At 37.8% G+C, this 24,953-nt stretch overlaps 1 protein-coding gene across 4 annotated transcripts in view; it reads left to right on the top strand.

Annotated features, from left to right (window-relative positions):
* The first annotated feature begins 4,171 nt into the window (after positions 1–4,171).
* The window catches only part of LOC115243050 (melatonin receptor type 1B-like), a 148,038-nt gene continuing 127,256 nt past the window's right edge, over positions 4,172–24,953 (top strand). The window contains exons 1-2 of one of the 4 annotated variants that reach the window (XM_029819728.1): positions 4,172–5,303; positions 10,369–10,794. Coding sequence is in view for 1 of the 4 variants with exons in the window: in XM_029819724.1 (XP_029675584.1) it covers positions 14,570–14,622 (53 nt within the window). In the remaining 3 variants the exon portion in view is untranslated. Of the gene's footprint in view, positions 9,690–10,368; positions 10,795–13,867; positions 14,623–24,953 lie in introns of those variants that run through there. The other 3 variants (XM_029819727.1, XM_029819726.1, XM_029819724.1) reach the window with 3 other exon arrangements.

Genomic DNA, 24,953 nt, shown 5'->3' with positions numbered 1-24,953 from the left:
TGTCGATTGCGCGATAATAATAAACGATTTGGAAAGAATATACGATACAAAGATGACTGTATCCCAACACAGAGACATTTATCGAACGAAAAGAAAATCGTATATGTAATCTCGTTCACTCTCGTGTCGCGATTTAAATCGAGCGGTGAAATAATCTCATAATGTAAAAAAGAATAACCACGTCGCGTTATTATTCTCGTGTCATTAAAATTACATAATAAACGAAAGTTGAATCGATTTGTGAACACATTCATATTGCAGTCCACAGAAGTTTTATATAATCAAACTTATCATTATATATCAGACTTAATATATATGTAAAATAGCCTGAAGTTGAGAAAAAAAGTTTTTTTACCGCCACAACTAATGTCGGGTCGATTAATTTGCAGGATGACCAACAGAAAAAATTCCAACGACATAATTATCGTATGTAGTAGAAATTTTTGTCTTGCTGTTGGTCATTCTGCGAATTAATCAACGATCAAGTTTAAATCGCGTTGGTAGAAATGAAAGCGGAGACGAGAGCGAGGGGTTAAGCGTAAACTTCATGTTCAAAGGCAATTTCGGCGTGTTCCGGGCATCTAGTCGTAGAACATCTGTATCTTGGTGGATAATACACAGCGTATATATGTATATCGCATTTGAGAGCAGTGCACGCGTAGAATATACACGTTACATTTCGCGGATCTCGACGATTCGCATCGATCCGCCAGCGTATCTTGGCATAATCGGAGCGCGCAAGGTAAGTGCTACTTTTCCCGCCTATCCGTTGCCCGCGACTCCATGAATGTCCCGAGAAGGACGTACGCGCGTCGAATATTTGCAATTCGTAAGCCACTGATGGCCCGCTTGTTGCCGCTGTTATTGTCATCATCCCCGTCGATTCGTACGAGCGAATATTAAAGCTGCTACGTGTCGACTTTGCGAGGGAAAAAGGAATTGCGTGAATCGCGACAGCGACTTGAATTTGCGCGCGGCTTTTCGTTGATGTAGATCGATATATAAATGTATTCGTTATAATTTCGGGTTGAATAAATCTGCGAGTGCAAAAATTGTTTAAACACAGAACAAAATGTTTGATACGATATTCTGATGGATCTAGATTTACATGTTTATTCGAATATTTCGAACATATTAATACTTTTCTAATCGCAACTCTAGCATTGCATTTTTTATTTATAAAAATTGATCATAATTGAGATAATTTAAAAAATATCATATATTATATATATTTTAGTACAGACAGATATTTTAAATAAATTATAAATTGCCACATTGTACGACGTAAAAGTAGATGATTCACATGTATGAGATATTCTCATGCAATGTCGACGATAAACAGAGAGAGAGAGAGAGAGAGAGAGAGAGAGAGAGAGAGATAAACCTTATGCAATGATTCTTGTATGTGTTCCGATTTAAATTTAAAAATTGTCAGCTGACTCGCATCTTTTTTCAACACGATTGATAACGCAGACATAATTGGCAACATTACTTTTAAAATATTTCTGCCTTCCTTTCATTCAAAGGAATTTATTTTTCAATAAATATTTATAAAAAATCTGAATTTTTTATTTATATTCTGTTAGCAAAAGTTCTAGAGAGATGAAATTAACTTATATACATATAATATTAAAATAACTTTTTTTTATTATTTTATAAAATATTTCTCAAAAATAATGTGTACCTTTTCAGAGTTTTTCATATTTTTTTTTTGGAAAAGATTGGAAAGTGAAGTACTTTTATAAACACTTTACGACGCGTATATATTTTGACTCTTGCTCGTTTATTATCGAGATCATATTGAACGTAAACCTGGAATAGGGGTCATGGAGGTATATTTGGTACTGAATATACGGCACGCACATGCGGGATTATCCCTCGATAAAGTCAATGGACGAGTCTCATTTCCAAGCTCAAATACGTACTTTATGTATACATCTCTTGATTCATTTTCTAATATTATTTTTCCAACGTAAAAAATATCTGATTTTCATCTTATGTCTGGATTTTAAATATTTTCCATATTTTATAACTATCGGGCGAATTTCTCGAGTATATTCAAATGTCAAAGGTCGTGAAATAAGTACTTATGCGCGGAATGCGAAATATTGAAAAATCAAAGAGAGAGAGAGAGAGAGAGAGAGAGAGAGAGAGAGGGGAGAAAAGGGAGAGAGATACACGAATCTGCTGATATAATACAAACGGGGGATCTACACATTGAATATAATAGCTATTGAAATATACCATCGAGACGAACCATCGGCGATTGTTTCACAGTTGGTGAACGTATTGTTCAATCAGTGTATTTTATGTGAAATTAGAGAAAAATCAAAGAGAGAGAGAGAGAGAGAGAGAGAGAGAGAGAGAGAGAGAGAGAGGGGAGAGAAGGGAGAGAGATACACGAATCTGCTGATATAATACAAACGGGGGATCTTCGCATTCACACATTGAATGCATTTTTATATCCAAACATCTCGATATTGGAACTTTTATATACGAGTGGCCGCTTTCCATTTTTGCCTGCCTCTACCTCGCTGCAAGATAGACAGGATAATTGCAGTGCCGCATCTCATACGTACCGCTTGTATAAAGAGCTTGTTTACTTGGCGGGCAATGGTACGGGGGACTAACGTTTCTCGTTCAAGGCGTGCACGTTGAAAATATCGCTCGAGAGCCATAAGCGTCTCGGACTATCTGCTTTAGGTTGTCGTTCATATTAAGCGAAACGCCGAGCTTTTCATCTCGGATGCGGAGCAATTCAAAGTCGGTCGACGGAACAATATAATTGCGAAATGTAACCGCATTATGTCAATAGGGCTCTTACTTTGCATGATAATTAGGAATCATTAGTAACTTTAATTTCTTGAAAGGACATACAAATATATGTATACACATATTTTATATCTTATATGAAAAATTCACATCTAAATCTGTACATTTCGGATAATCACAGCATAAATATACTTTTTACAATTTCAAAGCAAACATTTAAAACATGTTCGATGTTTTATAACGCGGGAACACCTTGATTTTTATTATTTACGGTATATGTTTAGAGCGAAATATCATCATGTGAGTTTTAATCTAATAGAAATTCAATGTAACAATCATATCTTAATATAAATGTACAACAGCAAACAATCTCATCAAACGCTTACCTCTTTTTATGTAGCTTTTAATGATTATATTTAGACCCTTTATATAATAGCGTAATTAGAATAATTTATATATAATTTAATTTAAATAGCCGAGCTTTCAAGCCTCTTCATTTCATTAAAAAAAATTAACTCTCTTTATAAGATAATTTACTTGCAAAATAAAGTAGCCGGTGATCTTTCTAAGGCAATTACTGGGAGCAATTTACTCGTAATTTCGGGATGAACTGTAAATTAGCCACGACGAGAGTGTACCGATATCACATGTATGACGTGCACTGTAGACGTAATTTCCTCGTCGATTATATTGCAGCAACATAACAGCGCTTCTGTCAGTTTCCTGCCCACGCACATGGTACGAAACCAGTGCTTGGGCCAGTCGAGAAGAAGAGCCGCCGGAAGCCCCGTGGAAAAGGGCCGGAAGTATCTCGCTGGCGGGAAGAGACCATACCTACGACAGCGGTCAAAGGACCCCAAAGTTTCCCTCTTCCTTCTCAACCTCCGCCCTTTCTCTCTCTGTCTCTCTCTCTCTCTCTCTCTCTCTTTCAGCTCGTTACTGGCGAACCGTGTCGTGAAGTATAGTACCACAAAGCGAAGTACAACTCTCTCGACCACACGCGCTGCGCTCGACAAGCACGTCCGTAGCGCTGCCTCGAGCACCTCGTGTGTCATCAAACATCAACGACGTCGACAATCACGGCGACATCGACGACGACGACGACGGTCAACAACAGCGGCCATCGACTCCCACATCAAATCTCATCAACCTTTCAAAGTTCGTAGGTAATGCGATGCATATTCTACGAATGACGCGCAAAGGAAAGGTCGGTTCCATTGGCAACATGTGGAGAAAGAGAAACGGTAGGAGGAGGGGTGCGGAACGGTATTTATTATACTATTGGATCCAACAATTCCTCTTCCCCTCTCAAAAAAAAAAAAAAGGAGAACATTGATTTCAGATATATAAAGTCCGAGTTTGTGAATTAGAATTAAAAGAAAAAATGTATACCGCATTTGCATGTATGAGAGCAGAGAGAGAGAGAAACAGAGACAGAGAGGTATCCTCGACGCCGTCTCTCGTCGCGCCTGCGCTTTTCATGGAAAAGCTCGGCTCGTTCTCTCGGTCCTCGTCGGTCGTAGCCGTGATCCTCCGTTCCGCCGGTGTCGCCCACCTCGAGCTCAGTGAGCCGGTGTGTGAGCGCCGCGACGCCTAGAACAGCACTGTCGTCGTCGAACGTTGTCATCATCGTTGTCGTCGCCCTCATCGTCGTCGTCATCGTCCATCGTCGTTCCCCGTCAGTGTGGATTTGGCGACGGTTTCACGTTTTCCCCGATTCTCGTCCTCCTCGTCGTCGTCGTTGTCGTTGTCATCGTCATCGTTGTGGTTCTTTTCGATCGAGCGCCGTCTGTCCTCGTCGTCCTCGTCGCCGCCTGCGGTCATCGTCATCGTCGTTGTCATTGTCATCATCTCATTGCTCTCGATCGTATCACGGTGGTGCTGGACGCTATCTGAGAGGCACGCGACTACTTGGAGCGATTCTGTGCGCGAGTCGCAGTCGGCGCGGAAAGAGAGAGACAGAAGAGTGCAGTATACTACCCCTCGTCCCTCTCCTCCTACTCCGTCTATCTGTGTCTCCTGCAATTTCTCTCTTTCTCCTCTTATTCATCCTCTCTCTCTCTTTCTCTGTATATGCACGCTCTCGCCCTCTGCTGCAACCCTTGCCGCCGTCATCGCTCTCTCTCTCTTTTTCTCTCTCTCTCTCTCGTTCTCACTATCAAGTTTATCGCACAACGGCGTTCCGCTGCTCGTTGTACCGTGTTCGGCCACTATATCATCGTCTTTTTCTCGTTATCATTGGCTCACGTGCTACGCTACACAGATATACGGCGCTCTTCGACACAGATCTCGATTTTCACATCCCGCGAGTTTTCTCGTCCGCTTCGATATCTCTCGACGAGACGACGACTGCATAGAAGCAAGTGGAACGGCAGACGAGAGCAAAAGGGATAGAGAAAAGAAGTAAATCAGAGGGAACGAGGAAGAAAGAGAGAGAAGGGAAGACTGAAAAACGCGACGCGCAGAAGAGGACAAAGGATGTGTAGACGCCGTAGCATCGTGCCTGCAGGACCTCCGAGGTGGACATCCGTGTAAGAAAATATATTCGCGTGACGAGTCCTCAAACTTTTGCCTCGGGCGTGCATTCTCGTGTATAGAGAGGGAAAGGGGGGGAGACAGGAAGTGGGGGAGAGAGGAGTCAGGACGCTTGTTACACGGACAGGGAGGGCGTTAGAGCGAGAGCGCGGGAAAGAGGAAGAAAGAGAGAGTGTGAGTGTGTGTATGTGTGTGTGTGAGAGAGAGAAAGAGGGATAGAGAAGGAGCGAACGGGATAGATAGAGGAGTGGCTGGGAGGGGAACGTACGACAGAGAAGATAGCGATGCTCGAACGTGATGCTATGCACAACCGCGAGGGTTGTTTCGAACGACGACGGTAAATCGAATGATCATTTGATTCCTTTTGGATTGCGTGATAACGTATAACGCGCAGAGTCACGTACTGCGTGTCGCTGCGAGCGCGCCTTGCGGTTGCACGACGGCGATCAACGCGTCGGCGGATGACAGGAAACCCGCGAGGGATACGTCACAGGCCGATACGTTGTCCCGATACGTCGAATCTCGGCACGCTCGCTCGCAAGAAATCGTGTCGATGTCTGCATATATAATCGTTCTTACGTATTTGTCACATTTGCTTGCACGCAATTGTTGGTGTATATTTGTTATATATTTGAGATGATCGATGTATGCACGTTGGTGGTGTTATTGTCCGACGTCGATTTGTATCATACCGATAATGATTCGTACTCGCGTCACTAATTGATTGTCGTAGATTAAAAAAAGATCCAAGTATTATATGTATATACTTGAAAGTTTAAATGATCTTGTCTTTACACAAAACATCTCATTATCAGAATTATATTTTACACGAGTTTTTTAGACATGGACGGAACAGTTAAACTTAGTCTTAGATATCTTTTTTAGATATTATTAATTTTGACATTTAAATTTCTCCCTTCTCGATTTATGATATTTATTTAGTGAATCTCATTCGCGTTCGTTCCCAAATGTTGCCGCGTTTAATTCTAAGTCTTATGTATAACATGAAGATTCCATTCAATGTAACATCGTGGGATGAAAATCAGATAGATTTTAATATTAAATATGCGATGTGAATATGGACTGATGATGTAACATCTGTCCTTGATGTACCTTTGTAATATAAATGCATGCGTCTATATGGATAGCTTTTATATGAAAAGAATCAAGAGCCTTTATATTAAAACTGAGAAATTGATTTATTTTCAAAGAAATAATATAACATTTTGTACTATACATATAAGAGCAACTTATGGCACGCTTTAATTTATTTAAACTAGAGAGTGAGGGGTAGAGAGAGTTGATAGACTAATAATGTATATAAATCTATAAATATACTTTATATAAAAGTCATCCACAATCGAATTCAAATATCCAAGCAGAAATATGTGTCACATGAATATGTAAACTAGATATTTCTTTATCTGTGTGCGCGAGTAATAAATAATAAAGATTTTCGCTACCCTTAGTATTATGTCATTCTTCGATTTCATCGCAAGAAATACACAATACTTTGCTTCAACCATGACCTGTTGAATATCACAAAAGAAATTTCCTATTATAATTTCAGAAAAAGATACATTTTTTTTCAATAAAGATATTTGGAGAATTGCATCGCGCAAATAATGAAATGCACCACAAATAACAAAAAGTCGGATAAATGCGCATAAATTCAACGTGAAAAACGATTGGAGTAACAGTATTAATTTCGTATTAAATGTTCTATTGGCTTCGCATATACTCGCAGTGTCACTTTTACATTTAATAGTTTTTTTTTTTTTTATTAATGAAATTTAACTTGCTGTATTTTTGCCTCTTATCCTTTTTCAATCTTTTTAGAATGCTCTATCACAAAAATAAGCACATCAGTCTTTTTTAACACAGTATATGTTAACATATATGTTAACACGGTATATGTGTGATGATACACACATGATTATCATTCATTCACCGAATCTTCTCTATCTAATACGTACAAATAAATGATGAAAATAAAATGTTTGATGTCTTTCGTAACTCTTCCCAGAAAAAAAAACAAGATAATAACTATTTATTTGTGCGTATTCACAAATTAGAGCAAGTGATAAAATGGTAAGTTCATGCTCAGTCAACACCATGCTCTATATCAGTCTGTTAACATTAAAAAAATCTGATGATACTTCAGCTATCTATAAGTTCAGATATGTATTTCATTCACGCTTTAAAATGCTTCTATTGATTGAGCCAAAAAGAATATTTGTTTGCATTAAAAGTTTACATTACACAATTGATGTATAGATTAGATTTTATAAACTTGACGTGGTAAATCAAAGAGAGCAGACAATTTAATTTAAATAATAAAAGCATTTCTTTTAATATAAACAGACATCACATAAACAAATAAAAATACAAATAGTATTGATACGAATGATAAAATCATTTACAAGAAATCTCATAGTTTTTCTATTTGAGAAAAATGATGATAATTAGTCTCTCTCTTATGATTTTCAATCTTATATAGAGCGTTACATTAACAAGAAAATGCCAAATGCAAATTTGAATTTAAAATGAATAAAATGGAAAAAATGTGTAATAAAGATAAAAAATTGTAAAACTTGTGGAAAAATAATGTGTGAAATACTATATGAAAACATATAATGTTTGTGTAATAACTATAAATCTTTCTTGAAACTACTGACGAGAGATAAATCAGAGAGATAACATCTGCAAAATAGCACTTCAAATGTAACGCGCTATGTAACCGGATATAATCTCGTGGCGAAGCACGGACTTTTGGCTCTTGTGATTTATCAACGCGTTTTACACGATGTCGGGCGAGGAAAGCTGATTATTTTCGGCGTGAATTCAGATCGCTCTCGTTGCGAAATGGAACGCTTTTAACGGTGCTTACACCGTAAAATAGGAAGCTGATACCAGGCGCGTATCAGCGTTATCGCATAATATGAATTTATACGACGATGCCTTTCTATTACGACCGGCGATGGTGGCAGCGACGGCGGTGGAGTAATATTACCAAGTCGCCCCGTTGTAATGTATAGCCGTATACGTGCGGCTCTTTCTCTCTCTCTCTCTCTCTCTCTCTTTCTCTCTCCGCGGCCCATAAAGCGAATAATATAGCTCGCACGCAAAATGAAATATTTCAATTGCGGGACTCGCGGTAATTGTGCGCGCGAGCGCGTCGTTTCAATTATCCTAACGAATTACGGCGAACGCGAATTTCGACGCACGCGCGGATTCCAAGAGCGGATCTCACGCGCCCGGTCTTCGATCGAGCGATCCGGATGTGACATTCAAAAGGACGCGCGGGGAATATAATGAATATGTAAATATTCAACGGTGTGCACGGCACGTTGCCGCTTGTAAATAGCGGAATGTGTGTAACAGGTGGTGCGATGTCTGTCTCGCCCGGTGTCTCGCTCTTAACAATGACGTATAGATCGACTGCGGGCCGCGATGATGTAATACTGACGGGTGGATATGGGCCTTCGGGCCCTCGCAACGACGCCGTACACGACGTATCGAGTTCCTCGCGCTTTATTATAGCTGGTGTTCACGAGCACCGAATGCACACGCCCGTTCCTTTGTTCGTTCGTATGCGATACACACATGCGTGCGTTCGTATACAAGATACGTATACAAGACGTGCAACACGCGGGGTCTGCGGGCGCAGAACGTGTACGACGGGCAATAAAAGTTAACGGCGCATTCCTACGATCGCACGCCATCGCGCAATAAAAATTTTACGCGAGCCATAAATAATTACAACAAATACACGTATCGTTTCTTCTCGATTGTTCGTCTGAAGCCTGAATTTTCGGGTTATCGTTCCGCCCACTCGTTAGAACCTCGAACCTCGACACCGACACTCGTTTTTACTCTCTTTCTTCGTCCTTATAAAGAAACCTTTCCAGACCCCTATAGGAGTTACGCGAAGTTCGATTTTATGAACGGCATATGAAATGCGCGAACTCGCGCTTTGCGCAACTTTTGCAGCTCGTATATATAAGGTTTCTTTTTAATTAATTTATTAATGCAAACTAAAAGTTAGAAGCGTAATTAAAACGAACTTGATAGAGAGGTGCAATGATCAAATATACAAGCGCAAGTGCATATAATTCATTTTAGTTAATTCATTAATTTACTAAAATTATAAAATTTTGCTAATAATATGTAAATCGTATTTTTATATATGCACACACGTTTTGGGGAGAAGAGATTTACGTTCAAAATTATAATCTTCGACGAACGAATAGGAACGATAAAAAGCAATATGAGGATACTACAATCGGTACGCGATTCGAAAGTTAAACCCAGGCAATAAAGAGCGTATCAGATAGCCGGATGAAGTATACTAGCAACAAAACTCATCAACATGGATTACAGTAACATTCATTAATTCATTAAAATTGAAACTTCTTTTTTTCAATTAAGTGGGAAAACTGGCAAATAAGAGCCCAGGCGCGATTATTGGTGCGCGAACTTATTATTGTTATATTTCAGTAATAAATGTGTATTTTTTTTAAATGTAAAAACGTGGTTTTTAGTAAGTCTTGCTTTTTGATTATCGATTTTAATTTAAAATTTAACTGCAATAACAAATATCAAGTTTCAAAGTTCTAATATTTTACTTTTTATATATTTATATCCATGCTGAAGATGGACCAAAAAACATTTAAAAAAATACATATTTATTACTATATTTATTAAATATAATAATAAGTTCGCGTATCAATACTCGCGCCTTGGCGCCAATTTTTCCACTTAATTGGTAGTACTCTGAGCCTGTTATTATATTCTTTTTTTCAGTCATAATAAATTTGTATTATTCAGACCGTAAAATGAACCGAGTAAAAGTATATGTTCGAGTATCCGTGATCTTTAGACTCGCTCTTTATTACGTCATTGCAAAGAGCTTCGCAATTCGCTATCGAATCTCTGTCGCGTTGACCTTCGGCGTTTCGCCAACGAAACGATCGGCGGCACATAATATAACGATATGCGTGGCTCGATATTTTTATGCCGCTCCGACATGCATTGTATGAAGGTCGCGATCTTTTGCAGGTTTCGCTTTACATCCCGCAGACTGCTGTCAACTATGATATAATCGTCCCTCCAACTTCCTCTCGACCTCCTCATCATCGACGCATCGTGACTACATTGTCGTCCACGCTGCAAGATGAACAAACGATTTCTGAGGAAGTACGTAATGCGTTCGATGCGCTGTGAGACAACGAGATGAAATCGCGCGGTGTTATTATTCGAAAGATCTGAATCGATTCGCGTCGCGTCGGGTAAAGCTCGACAGTGGTGATGCGCGGCCAGATAATCATGATAACCGAGCGTGTTTTTATCGCAATGTTGACAAAACAGTCGAGGAACGTATACGAAACGCACGTGTGATCCTGCATCGAGTTGACTAGCCGCTTGGATCCCACGTGTGCAAGCACGGACGCATCCTTCGAAAAGCAGATCATTCTCCAGTAATCGGTGAGTACCTGCTATTCACTATCAAGTACTCTTTGTCAACAGCGTTTGCGGCTAAACACTAAACACGTCTATTGAAGACTTCATAATGAAAAGATATGAAAGCCTTACTGAAAGACATTTTCTTTCCATCTTATAATATAAAATAATTTTGTTTTTTTAATTGAAATAAATTCATCTAATTTTGTTTACTAACCAATTATTATCTTATAATTGTGCAAATAATTATTTTTATATTTATAGAATCATCTTAATTTTATATATACATACATATAAAAGATTGTTTAATGCATTATCTTCCGAGGTTATATATATATATTTTTTGTAACACACACACACACACACATAATTTTTTCGGTATATGAAAAAAATTCATTTTTTTAAAGATGCAATCGTTATATCTAACTTGTTTAAAATAATATTTTTGATTACATTTTGATTCCATCCAATTTTTCAGCTAGGAAATTGAAAATAAAACTGTTTCGTTCATTCACGAAATTCTTTAATGATTATGAATTATTCAATATAAAATTAAGTGGGAAAACTGGCAGATAAGAGCCAAGGCGCTGGATATATGCACGAACTTATTATTGCACATTTGTTAATAAAATTTAACAATAATAAGTTCGCGCACCAATTCCCGCGCCGTGGCTTTTATCTGCCAGTTTTCCTATTTAATTGTTAGTAGAGGCTCTGAGTCTATTGCTGTTATTATTTAATATAAAATATACAAATTACTAAGAGACCTAGCAACTTCTTGCGCTTTAAATATATAATAAATATATAAATAAAGAAAATTCTAATATATATATATATATATATATATATATATATATATATATATCATTCTATATATCACTTTGATATATTCTCGTCATATCGCATGTTGCAATAACAAGGTTAAATCGTGCTGATAAACTCTGGAATTTATACACATTACATATTTCACAGATTTTATCGCGGTCAAAACGCGAAATTTCTTTCCATTTAAATACCATATTATTTATTCATTCGTTTATCGAGGAAGGAGAAAATATTGAACGTTATTTTATCGATTGATAGGCCGAAAATGTCGGTGCGATTATTGATCGGAACGAATTGTTGCGATGGCAATTCGATATATCGCGGTTTCATGAGACGCCAGCATAATACTGAATGCAATGCACGTTAAACGCGGCTGCGTGTTGCGTATATCTTGACGGGGACACGATAAATGGGGGTACCACAATGTTCTCTCAATGCAGGTGGAAGTCGTAATCGCTCTGGTGCGCGCGCTATTATTCCTCAACGGCCGGCCGTGGTTAATTGGAGGTAATATTCAAAGTAATTCTCAGTCCTCGACAAGAATACGGTCTAATTGACTTGTAAGCCGACGTTCGATCGGCGGCTGATTGCAGACGGGATAAGTATTTCTATCTCTGAGAAGCCGATATTACCTAAGTTTGCGAGAGCACATCGGATTTTCCCTATACTATTCATGTTAAATCTTTCATAATATTTTCGCATCAAGTTATTCCAAAGTCATCACAATTATTTTGCCATCACTGTTTAATAATAGTATGACGTAACGTAAAAATTTGCCATAATTGTTATAAAATTAAATAAAAATAAACTTTTTCCTTACGTACGAATAAAATTCATAAATGCGGAAAGAGAGAGGCAATTTCTTATTAATTCTTGAAAAGCTATCTTGAATAATTGTTACCGGCGAGACGAGGTATACTTTCCGACTATCATTTTGCTACTGATATTCAATTCCAGCGAAGACCGTGCGAGAAAGCATAATTAACGCCGTCGGATTGCAAATTCACTCTACTATAAATATTTGCATCTCGGAACTCCGCGCACAAAGCTTGCATACATTTGAATATATCTTCTTTCCGCGGAGATTCCGCGGGCGAAGCGCGCATATCGGCGATACGACTCTAACATCGAGCTCGGGGTTTATTTCAATCTCGGTAATTCGTGACGTTGATCTTCTTGGATCTACAAAATTAAAGCGAATTGACGAAGAGCCGTAGACCCGAAGGAACGGAATGAAAATGAAGCAATAATTCCCTAATATTTTTAAATTTCGAAAACAGCATAAACCATGAATCTCGTTAAAAGATATAGAACGAATCACGAATATGATACAAAAAAAGAGATAATTTATAATTAAAAAATAGGTGGTTTGGTATATATTCTCTCTATCTTCTTTATTTAATTTTTTTCTAATTCTATCCAGCAGACAATATATGATTTCGCTTAAGAGAAAAATAATTTCTTCAAAAATGTTTTAAATTCTTATATATACTCTTGTATCATATACATAACATTTTATTGTGTTTTTATATCTGGAAGAAATATTTCCAATTTGTATTCTGTTTTTAGTAAATCAATATACTATACATATATAATGATCAATCTTGCTAATTTATAGATTGTTGAATTCTATTGTAATTTAACATATTCGCCTTTCGCCATTTTCGAAATAAATGGTCCATTTAATTCCTGTAATTTCTGTAATTGTCGTAATTTTCCAATGGACCGCACCATCATTCGATTATCGACGTAACGAATTTTCTCGCGAATCGACTTTAATCCTTGGTGCCGCAGCGTAATTTCTAGAAACAGTTTGACATTTAAATATCTTCTTTTATCTTGACAATAATAGTATTGCGTAATGTAATTACCAACTTCCGTCAGTTTTAACATTATAAAAATATTTGCAGAATAATTTTCGATTATTTAAATCACAATCTCAAACGTAATCTCGAATGTTTATTAATCCTAAATCTTTTTATCGCAAAAATAGTTATCGATAAACGATAATAAAGCGAGTAATAATATAAAAGGTTTTTTTTTACTTCAAACATTTATTGTAATTCCATTTGTAATTTCTTTGATTGTGACACCGATATGTATTAATCCTAAATCTTTTTATCGCAAAAATAGTTATCGATAAACGATAATAAAGCGAGTAATAATATGAAAGGTTTTTTTTTACTTCAAACACACACACACACACACACACATTAATTGTAATTCCATTTGTAATTTCTTTGATTGTGACACCGATATAATTTTGCGATAAGATTAGATGTAAATTTTGCTGGCAAATATGAGGCGCATTTTTCCGTATCCGTAGCATTGTAGAAGATTGAACTCGAAATAACAACGATCTCAATACTTGCGCTTTTATAGCACGCATGAATAAAACGATTCACAAAGTGCAGAGAGGGTAGAATCGTCGAATCGAAGCGAGGGTTTCGAGCAAACGCAAGCTCGGGATGAGCGAGCGGAGTCAATGAACTTTCTCCTCGTGCGTTTACGTAACCCCGTCCGTGTGTAAACATATCGATCTCTTCGCGGGAACGTGAGCTTCGCATTGTAGCTTTATTTCGTCGCAAAATCGCTGAGCGACGAAACTACTTGGATAGGGTCAAGTCGACGCTCGTCCTTGGCCCTTTTGTCAAGCCAATTTTCGCGCAAACCCGTGCATCATCGCGAACAATCGCGTGTTCCGATTCGCGCGTTCCGCATTCCAATCGCGTCGCGTCACGTCGCAGGGTGCTATATACGTCACAGTTGCCTAAATATTCTCAAGTGCCTGCGCGTCGTACGTGCGTGCGACGAGAATGCTTTTTTACCCGCGCTAGAAATTCGATCACGCCCGAGAAGTATCGCGAGAAACGCGTTAAAATGAGAATATATTTTTCGTACGCTTGGCGTTTCTTGTTTCCGCGCTGTGTTTCCGATTGTTGTACAACTTCTCATCCTGCGTCCAATCTAACCTATGGACGTTGGCGCTCCACACACATACCCGGAACATTTTTCCATGAGAATTATGTAAGTAATGTAATAAACTTTTGGAAAAGTAAGACAGAATAGATTTGGGCAAGTGGCAAATCGATTTTGATTAATTCAGATATAAATGCTGCAATAAATATGAAGCAACAACATATGAAGGGGTCTTTTCTACAAATATGTATTTTTTCCACTTGCCCTATATGTATAGGTTATCTTAATTCTTTCAGTAGAATGTCTGGTATGCTAATTTCAATAATTTTTCCAAGAAATATATCTCATTTTCCTTGAACAAAATACAAATCGTCGCTCGTATTCGCGGCTTTTTATTCGGGCCGATTCGTGTGCATCGTCGCGTTCCAATTCAAGTGTTCCGCACTTCAGTCGCGAACGTTCGGCGGCATACGTCACAGTTAATAAAATATTCTCAAGCGATCGCGCGCGACATATAGGACGGAAATGTTGTTTTTTATCCGTTTGAGGAATTCAGGGTCACGCGCGAAAAATATCGCGAGAGACGCGTTAAATGTGAATATGTTTCTCGTATATCTGGTGTTTCTTTTTCGTCGTGCAATCCTCACGCAATTTCATCCTGCATCCAGTCTAACCTATCGACGTTGGCGTCTCATACTTCGGAGGCGAAATATTCCTCGATAAGGACAATGTAAGTAACGTAACAAATTTTCGAAATACGTATACTGGGATAAATAGCACATTGGTTTTGATTAATTCAGATATAAGCATTGAAGCAATAAGTATGAAAAAACGGAGGTATTTTTTGTATAAATTATGAATTGAGAGTTTTTAAAATATCTAAAACTTGAATTTTTTTTTGGCTCCGACAAATTTATAAACATATGTAACAAATAAAACTTTAGTTTTTATATTAGCTCTATGTTTTACCTGGTCTATTCTGTCTTAATTATTTCAGTAGAATGTCTCACATACGCGAATATATCAATAAATTTTCAAGAAAGATATATTACATCATTTCCTTTGCGTAAAACTCGAAACTTTGCCAAATATCTTCAACTTGTACCCTTAACACGTAGAAAGAGTTTATTTCCAAGCCGTCTTAAATCCATATTTTAAAGAATGGAGCTTATACATTATAAAACTTTTCATAGTGAACATCGGAAAAAGTTAACAATCGCAATGCTAGGAAAATTACTCACCGAATTCGAAATCCGCATCGCGTAGCAACTTTTCGGTAGCACGTGTCAATTTTATAATTGTTCTGCTTTTCCGATGCGTAGCCGAGTCTCGATCCGTCGTTGTTGATACTGCTTCACAATTTAAACGAACTTGTCGGGGACCTCACGACAGCCCGGCTCTTTCAACATCTTCACTAATGCCTGTCATTTCGTCGTTATCGTATTTATCTCGTACTATACATCGTGGGTAGTATGAATATTGTTGCTGTCCCGTTTATTTTGTTAAATGATGCACACGTTCTGCGTCAAATATCTTTGCCATGAAATTTCCACACTCTTATTATTTGAATTTAGACGCGAGATGATTGAGATACTCGTTGTTAATTGTTGATTTCGATTTCCGAACACAAATTACAATTATTATTAATGAAAGAAATGACAAAAATATTTAAATCCTAAAACGTGACAATTTCGTTAATTAAACATGGTATGATACGCGAGACTACGATTATTATTAGTTTCGTTAATTATAAGCATTATTCTATTATTTTTCACGATTGGAAATAATTAACATGAATTAATTAGTGAATCGCTGTTGTCAACAAGACAGCAGATACAGAGATATTAAAAGAGAAACGTGCGTAATTCGACCGTGAATCATCGTCGTTTATTACTTTCACAATGTCGTTGCATCAGTGCAATTCAACGAGACGCGACATCTCGTTAAATAGCCGTTGATTCCACAATTAAAGTTAACTCGGTTACATGACAATCGCTTGTAATTTAATCAGTACACATAGTTACTCATTTCCATTATTTTACATAATATCAAGTGACCATAACAAAGCTCTAATTAACGTAGTTATGTAATAGTACGATGCGGCTCTCTACCGCGATCTATGTAATCATAGCAGTAAAAAAATTGCACCATTTGCGTAGAGGAATTCGCGATACGTTGTCGCGAAAGCGACTATAAATTCGCGAAATTCGTTGAAACGAAAATTTATACCAAACGCTCGTGTCCGACGATACGCCTCTATGTATACAGGGTGTTCTACAATTTAAGCGAATTTGATTTTTATGATACATTCTTCGATTTCTCATTTGATTTTGGAAACAAATTTTTCGCAAAGATTTTTCGTAGAAAAGATAGCCACGATTTTTGTATATTAGCATATATCGTCTGGTTAAACTTGGAATTAAAATTCTGAGAAAGTAACGGTAATGCACTTGAATTTAAATGAATAATGAAATTTTGTACATCGCTAGAAACCTCATTCGCAAAGAGTTCAATATTTTCCATCAATATATTTGTTATAAAAAAATTGGTCTATTGATAAACGCGAATATATCATTAAAATTGAAGTCCATGGTTCCGTCGTCCCCCAATCATATGTTTCATATTAATATTCATCCTGTAGCGCGTGTAAATTGCTCTTTTATCAAACTTCGGTATATTAACTCTCGACCCTAAATCGATCGCGGAATACAAAAAAAAAAAAACTTTATTAAGGACGAAAGGATATTACGTTCGCGCGGACGTTCTGGGACACTCTGTATATGCGTGCGCTACACGTGGCCGACTGATATACGGCGGGGTCGCGTAGCACGGGCACGACATCGAATTTAATAACGCGAAACTGCGCTCGACGCGACGAGGTGCGACGCCGCGCGGTCCATACAATCGGGACAATCAACGTCGTCGAGCGGCCATTAGTCCGCGATTACGGGTGACTTTATTACACGACTGCCACTTCTAAACGCAGGACGCACAATCGCCGGCATTATCGGTAGACGACGATCGCGGTGCTCGTATAAAGAGGGACGGACACCGTGCGCGAGTGTGCTCTATCCCGGTGATCGGATTTGCCTCGCAGCGGGCACTCGAGCCGAGTCGTTTTCGCTCGGGGCGAACGAGCGCCGTCGGGCCCGCGGAGAACGTCTTAAAGCGGCGCGCTTAATCGACGGACGGGCTTAAAGGGGACATGACGACGTCTGACACAGCGCGTGTCGCCTGCGCATCGACCGTGCGACGTATCGCTTCTTTCTCTCGCGTTTTTTTTTTTTTTTTCTTCAACCGGCCTCCCGATTTCTTTGAGCACGTATGTCGTATTTTTATCGTTATACAAGAAATAAAAAGTAAAATAAGTTGAATCGTAAAAAGAAATCGATTTATGCGAGGATAAATGATATAATCGCGAATAATAATCCTTCAATGGTCACAATCAGATAAACGGATTCGATTGATTTTACGGTGCTGTAAACAACTGTTAGGCATTGTTTATTTTACGATCGGATATGATATACGGAAAATAGCAGATAAACATTGTGTTGCAAAACACGAGAAATAGCGATGAGAAGCAATGGATATACGAATATCTCTATTCAATGCATAAAACGAAAGCTTTATTCAACACATAAGAAGAAATCACTCGCGATAACCACATATGATTACCTTCTACATAATTATCCTAAGAAATGATCTATTTCCATCTGACCCGCATTAGAGAATACTTCTCACTAACGAAATACACGAGTTTGAGCGAATCCCGGGATTGTTATTCAGATGTAAAAAAAAGCTGCGCAGATCGACGATTAGACGCGAGCGTTTGCTTGCTCCTTCTCTCTTTGTCATCGGAGAGAGAAGGTCAGATTCACCGGTGACGCGAGACGAGGAGGCACGAATGGCCGTCATCATGGTGAATCTTTCGCGCGATCGACGACGGACGAGATCGAATTAAGAGACGACACTCGCGACGAGATATAAGATTCGTTTGAGCACACACTTAGCACACTTTAGTACGCGCGATACAACACACTACGCGACTTTGTCCCGTTTCACGCACCGTTTGGATGATTGGCTCAGGGCCCGTCGATTCCCGTAGCTCGACCGTGAGACGTACCGGCCCGGCGCGCTATTCTTGACTGATTATCGTGCATCGTGCGTCACAACATAGCACGTAAGCGAGAAGAAAAGACGCGTGAGAAAAACAAGAGAAAGACAGAAGCGCCCGCGGCGACACGCGCTTGAATACAATACAATGAAACTATACTCGAGTTGACCTTTTTGTTTTCATTCCTCTTTCCTCTTCCTACCTGAAAAACTATTAAGTATAAATATAAATCTTGAAATAAGGCTTGAGGACGTAAATCCATTTTGTATTTCTACAGATACAAATTTATAAATTAATTTTATATAATTTTATTAACGTAATTTTATTGACATAATTTTATTTTATTAACATAATTTTGTTTTATTAATGTAATTTAATTTTAATGTATCTTAACGTATTAATTTTATATAACGTAATTTTATTAACATAATTTTATTTGATTAACGTAATTTTGTTTTACTAAGGAGGCATACTCATTTGAAACCTTGAAAAATGAGTACATTTTTTTAGATTTTTTTGCAGCGCTACGACTTGATAAAAATTTTTAATAAATTTTTTACAATATTAATACAATATTATTAACTGCTTAAATAAAAATTTCCAGTCTAAAAATATATTTTTTTTTAAAGTTATGCGAATATTTGCAGATTTATGTTTTCATGCACGGTGTGCATGAAAATTCGGGCTACGTTCGATGGATTGATTTCAAATTTTATATGCGAGTTTCTAATAAGATTCCGCATATGCCAACGAAGCCTTTTTTAAATCCGATTTTTCATTTTGTTGTTATAAAAAAAGATGGACTTTTTTTTAAAAAAACCGGAACTTTTTTTTCAACACGCCGCTATTTTTTTATTTTTTAAAATTGTGAAAAAACGCTTGGATAGCAGATAGCTATTACAATGTTTAATAAGAAAAAACATGGAGTTTTGATTTCAAATATAATCTACGAACGTTTTCATGCACACTATGCAGCCACCTAAAATTTGGAGAAGCTCCATAAATATTCCCATTACTTAAAAAAAAAAAAATGTTTTTTTAAGCTGAAAATTTTTATTTAGGCAGTTAATAATATTGTATTAATATCGTAGAAAAATTAAAAATTTTTATCAAGTCGCGCTGTAAAAAGATCTAAAAAATGTACTCATTTTTCGAGGTTTCAAACAGGTATGCCCCTTTAACGTAATTTAATTTTAATGTGTTTTAATGTATTAATTTTATTAACGTAATTTTATTTTTGTGATTGTATAAATTATAAATATAGTTATTGGGGACGAAAGAGAGGAAAAAACTTCATATGTATTAATTGTAGATACGAATTATACATATAATAACATAAACTTTTCGCACGCAGTGCTACCTTTAAAATCTGTAGAAAGATAATGCTTCGCGCTCGCCTTTAAAATATTGATAACCGATACATCCCTACAGAGCTATGGGAACGAAAACAAACGCGCGTGCCGCGACACATGGGTGACCGATCATCTGTTTTCACTCGTTGGCGCGAGCTCACGACTAATGTGTCCGCTCATATTTTTCTTGCGCTCCCATACGGAGGGAAAAGAAGGAGAAGAGGAAGAGGATGGAAGCACGCGTGTAATTCCGACGAATTTTCACGAAATTGCGCTCACATCGTTCTCTCGCGGGCACATTGCCATTGCCACTGCCGCCCGTCCGCCCCGGGTCTATTTTACGGCTGACTCAGCAACGAATTTCACCGACGCGGCAACGAATATTGCTATTGGTAACAGTTTCTGAATACCGTGGGTGCCGCTGCAATTTTCGCCCGAGACGAATATACCGCGCGCGCGAACATCGCGGTGCGGTGGAAGGGTCCAGGTTCACCGCACATGTTTTCGCCACTCGGACCATTCCTCTCTCTCTCTCTCTCTCTCTCTTGGTAGGATCATTCTCGCCGCCATGGAGGAAACCGTTCCGGTGCAAACGAGACGGGTTAACCCTCTTGCGGTTCCGCTCTGTTCCGCGACAGTTGCCTGTCAGGTCCCATTTAGCCTCCTCGCCGCGGCGCGTTTAGTTGCCGGTCTCCCTTTCTCTCTCGGCCCCTTTTCGAGAAACAATGCTGCCCATCTAACTGAAAGAATTTCATCTGACGTCGGAGTCATTTTTCAAGAAATCACATTTTACGCTCTGTTTCGCGTGATCCACTTTCTCATATTATTTCACTGAAGAATATGTCGTTTCCTGACGAAATACGGCTCTTAAATTTAGTATGAGGATGCATACGTATGTCCGAAAGATACCTGAGTTATCTTAAAATTTAATTTTCTTGATTTATTTAAAACTGATAGATATATTTTTAGGTTTTGTTAGTATCCGGTTAGTTTTCTGCTGAGCACGTCTGTTTCGAAAAAAAAAAATAATGCAAATGAAAGATATAGAACATTTTTCTTTAACAAATAAAATCTAGAAATGCAACGGAGGGGATTTTCTCGTAATTGAGTTATTGCTCATTAATGCGACTACAGCAAATAAAATTTAACATAAATTAAAGAAATTTAATCTAAATTAATTAGCCGTACTCTAATAGATTGATAGATCTTTTTAGAAACTTTATAAATAATATTACGTACATATATGATTGCGATAAAATATCGGGCATGATTTATTTTCGCATTCGTGTGTGGTAAAATTACAAATATATAAGACGGATATTATCATATTCCTTTTATCGCCAAGAATGCGGTCGCGTTTTTAATTCAAGCGATGGTGGTGACGATTCAGGAAGCCGACGAGATCAGACGAACGAGATATCGAATACCGCGCGGAGTTGAGTGTATGCCGTTATTAGATCATGGCACATGTGTACATCGCGCGACTGCGTTATAGCAAATGTATGGCTCTATCCTGACGATTGATAGATACCACCGCGTCATTCGATATTTCAAAAGCGCATTGTTCGACACGGACTTTGTCTACGCGCGTCGCAATAGGCGGTTTCCCCAGCTATCGTCGCATCGTCGCCGACGACATGCATAATTCCGCGTATTGCATGCAAAATGCCCGAATGAGATTAAACCTTGCGAAATGGGCTATTGTGTATCCGCACGTTGCGCAAATGCTTAAATAGTCATTCCTGTGCTGTTGGTGCACCATATATAATTTCAATGTTCGAGTAAATATACGCGCTTTCCTTGGCTCGTCTTACAACGTATGTAAATCGCTACGTAATGAAAGTCATTATCTTTCATTTCATGACCTCTCTTTTATCGCTTTTAAAAATACGTCCTGTATCTATTTAGCTACGTCTTAATGCCTGAATTTTGCATAATAGTCCGCTAATCTCTCTAATGTGGTAATTTATTCCGTGCAGCTCAATTTAGCTCGTACCCTTCTCTGATATTTTTATATCTCGAGTTACGCAGCTTTAATCTGGAATTTATATTTAGTTCAAGTGTGTGCGTTGAATTATTATCGTGCACGCTGCATACGTGATAATGACGTAACGATCGCTATGATTTTCCAACTGCTCGCAAAAGACTTCTCGCTCAACCGAATTCCGTTATGCGTGCAAACTCTTAAAATATGCGGCAGGCAGTACGAACTCAATTTACTGTCGGTACAGATACCGAATGAACTTCCCTATCAAACGAGGAAAGGGACTTCAGCGGAAATCGTTGCCAAGAAAAATAGTAAGAGCTATTCACTTCGCCGCGTAATGGAGTTAAAAGATTTAGAACTTGGCACACAGGGCGGATCGTGGCGGCGGGGCCTGGTCGAAAAAGGAGCATCTTAACCCTCGGATTACCGAAACTCGTACATATCTCTCGTAAAATGAATCATTGAATGTCAGTTGGACCATAAAAGCCATAAAGGCACGATCGTTAATTGCTTCAAAGAGAAAAACCAAAGCATAAAGAAAAAAGAGAAAGATAAAAATATATCGATGTAAAAAGAGAGGAAGAGTGAAGGAAAAAGAAAAAGAGAGAAAGAGAGAGGGAGAACACGCTCTCGGAATTCTTGCACCTGCATCTGTCTTTAATTGCTTTCAAAAGATGGAGAGATCGAACGGTGAAACTTTCGATAACGGTTTCAGGCGTGTTACGATCGCGGTTTGTCGTTTATTACCCAAGTGTTTCTTTTCTTACAGTATATTATAAATAGGCTTGATCGCGTGATCGGAGTTTATTAAAGAATTTCAGTCCCGATTATCGCGACTGTAACACTGATTGTTGCAATGATATTAAATAAGCACGTATTATTATTTTTGCCGAGAGTATACATCTATTCTGGTATCTTTACATTATAATGTGCAACTTTGTGCATTTAGAGTGGGGAAAATTTAACTTTCGTAAGCAATCTTTGAAAAAAAGATTTATACAATCTTTTTTCACAGTAAAAAAGATTAAAAATAACAGAAGTACATAAAGAGAAGTATTTTTGATTATATCACAATTAACTAATTTATTAAAATGGAGTAATTAATTTAGTAATTTATGTATTAATTAATTAATGTATTAAATAATTAATGTATTAATTAATTATTAAAATCGACTAGCACAGTAGAACATTAAAGTATATAAACACATATAAAATGAATAACTGCGCCCCAGTATTAGAACGGTTATCTGCTATTTTTTCGATTATATTTCTTATTGCATTGCCATCTTTCTCCTTTAATATTTTTATAGAGATATTATTATTTTTCTTTCCTAGTTTCAAGTTTTCTGGCAATTGGCCATGTGTATATTCATCCTTAAGTGCGCGGCAATATATGTGCAGCAATATTAGCATATGAATTTTCATGAGTTTAGTTTATTTATGGGTGCTGTTTATTTTAAAGCAGTTATACATTATAGTTTATATTCGAAGAATTTAATTAAAATTTAAAATAAGTTCAACAATAAAAATAAAGATTTTTAATGCAGTCAATTTTATAAATAGATGTGTCTACACATATTTTCAAAACATATGTTTGTCTAAAGAAATTTAAAGATAATTCTTCTTCTTAAGCATAATTCATTTTGGGCAAATATCTTCTTTTGTAACTTATAATTTTTTGATATTATATATTTTAGTATATACTACTTATAAAAATCTCCATTGAGGAAGGTTTCCTAATAATTAAACAAAGAACAATTTTTTTAGTTATTTGAGGCTTCATTTGCATAAACTATGGTTGGATTTAAGCTTTCAAAGATTTTCTTGGATATGGTTTTGAAATTTGACACATACTAGGATATACATATTATATAGAATTGATTTTATAATACTCGCGACTAAATATTAATAAGCGACATGAAAGCCTTCGAAAAAAAGATAATTCTGCGATGTCCAATTATCAACTGCATTAGCGAAATGATCTGCGCATCCGTAATACGTGTAATTTAACTTGGCGAGATTCGCGAAATCGGGGAGTGCCTCCGCTAGTTAGCGGTGCGTGTTTTGATTGTTTGCGTCCAGCCGAAAATTTACTCATCTCCATACGCGCGCCATCAGGCTCCGGCGTGATTCGCCGACATTCATGAGCCAGCAATTTTATCGACAAACATTGGACGACGTTCAAATACATATTTAATGCCCGTGTGTATACGTACTTGTGTGCGTATACGTAAACACGATTTTGCGCATCGTATACGGGCCGCGCGGTTTGCACAGCTGATGGATCAATACAGGACATTACCGCGACGAGTAATAAGTTGCCAATACCTGATTCATCATCGTCAATACCGTCGGAGTACATCGCGATAATTAGCCGATAAACCTTGAGCGTTCGATAAACCATCGAATGAACGGGGTGAGCGGGGTGATGTACTACACGCGTGAGAGACAGCGCTGTCGTGCGCGCGTGAACGCTTCTCGTAAATGGTAATTACCGTCCGGGGTGATAACTTTGAAGATACCCGATTAATGCCGGTTCCGTGGTTTAGCATAAGCTAAGGTTGTATGAGACAGGCCGTGTTATCGAAGTCAATATCATCGAGCTGGCTCAGATTGGGGAACGACGTGATATACGATGATGTGATAGTCCTTAGAATAGCGCGATGCTGATAAACCGTAATTAGAATTTCTACAGAATGTACAAATAAATTGCTTATATCTGGCTCATGTTATATTTTATCAATATTATATATATATATATATATATACGAATATTTTATTATATATATATTGTTATATTCTATATCAGATCGTACTTCGATCGAAGGCTCGCGATGCATTCTCGCGCTTGTCTCGGGAAATCGGCCAAGATCGTCATGGGATCGCAGCTGAATACGCGACCGCGAAGGAGTTCGCTCTCGAGGTCTTTCGATCCCCAATAAGGAAACGTGTCTCACGGTCCTAAGCTGTTCTCGCGAGCTCTCTT

The sequence above is a fragment of the Formica exsecta genome, unplaced genomic scaffold, assembly GCF_003651465.1.
Source record: "Formica exsecta isolate Colony F162 unplaced genomic scaffold, ASM365146v1 scaffold672, whole genome shotgun sequence".
NCBI lineage: Eukaryota > Metazoa > Arthropoda > Insecta > Hymenoptera > Formicidae > Formica > Formica exsecta.
Note: the sequence above shows the minus strand (reverse complement) of the source record. Positions and strands in the feature narration are given on the sequence as shown.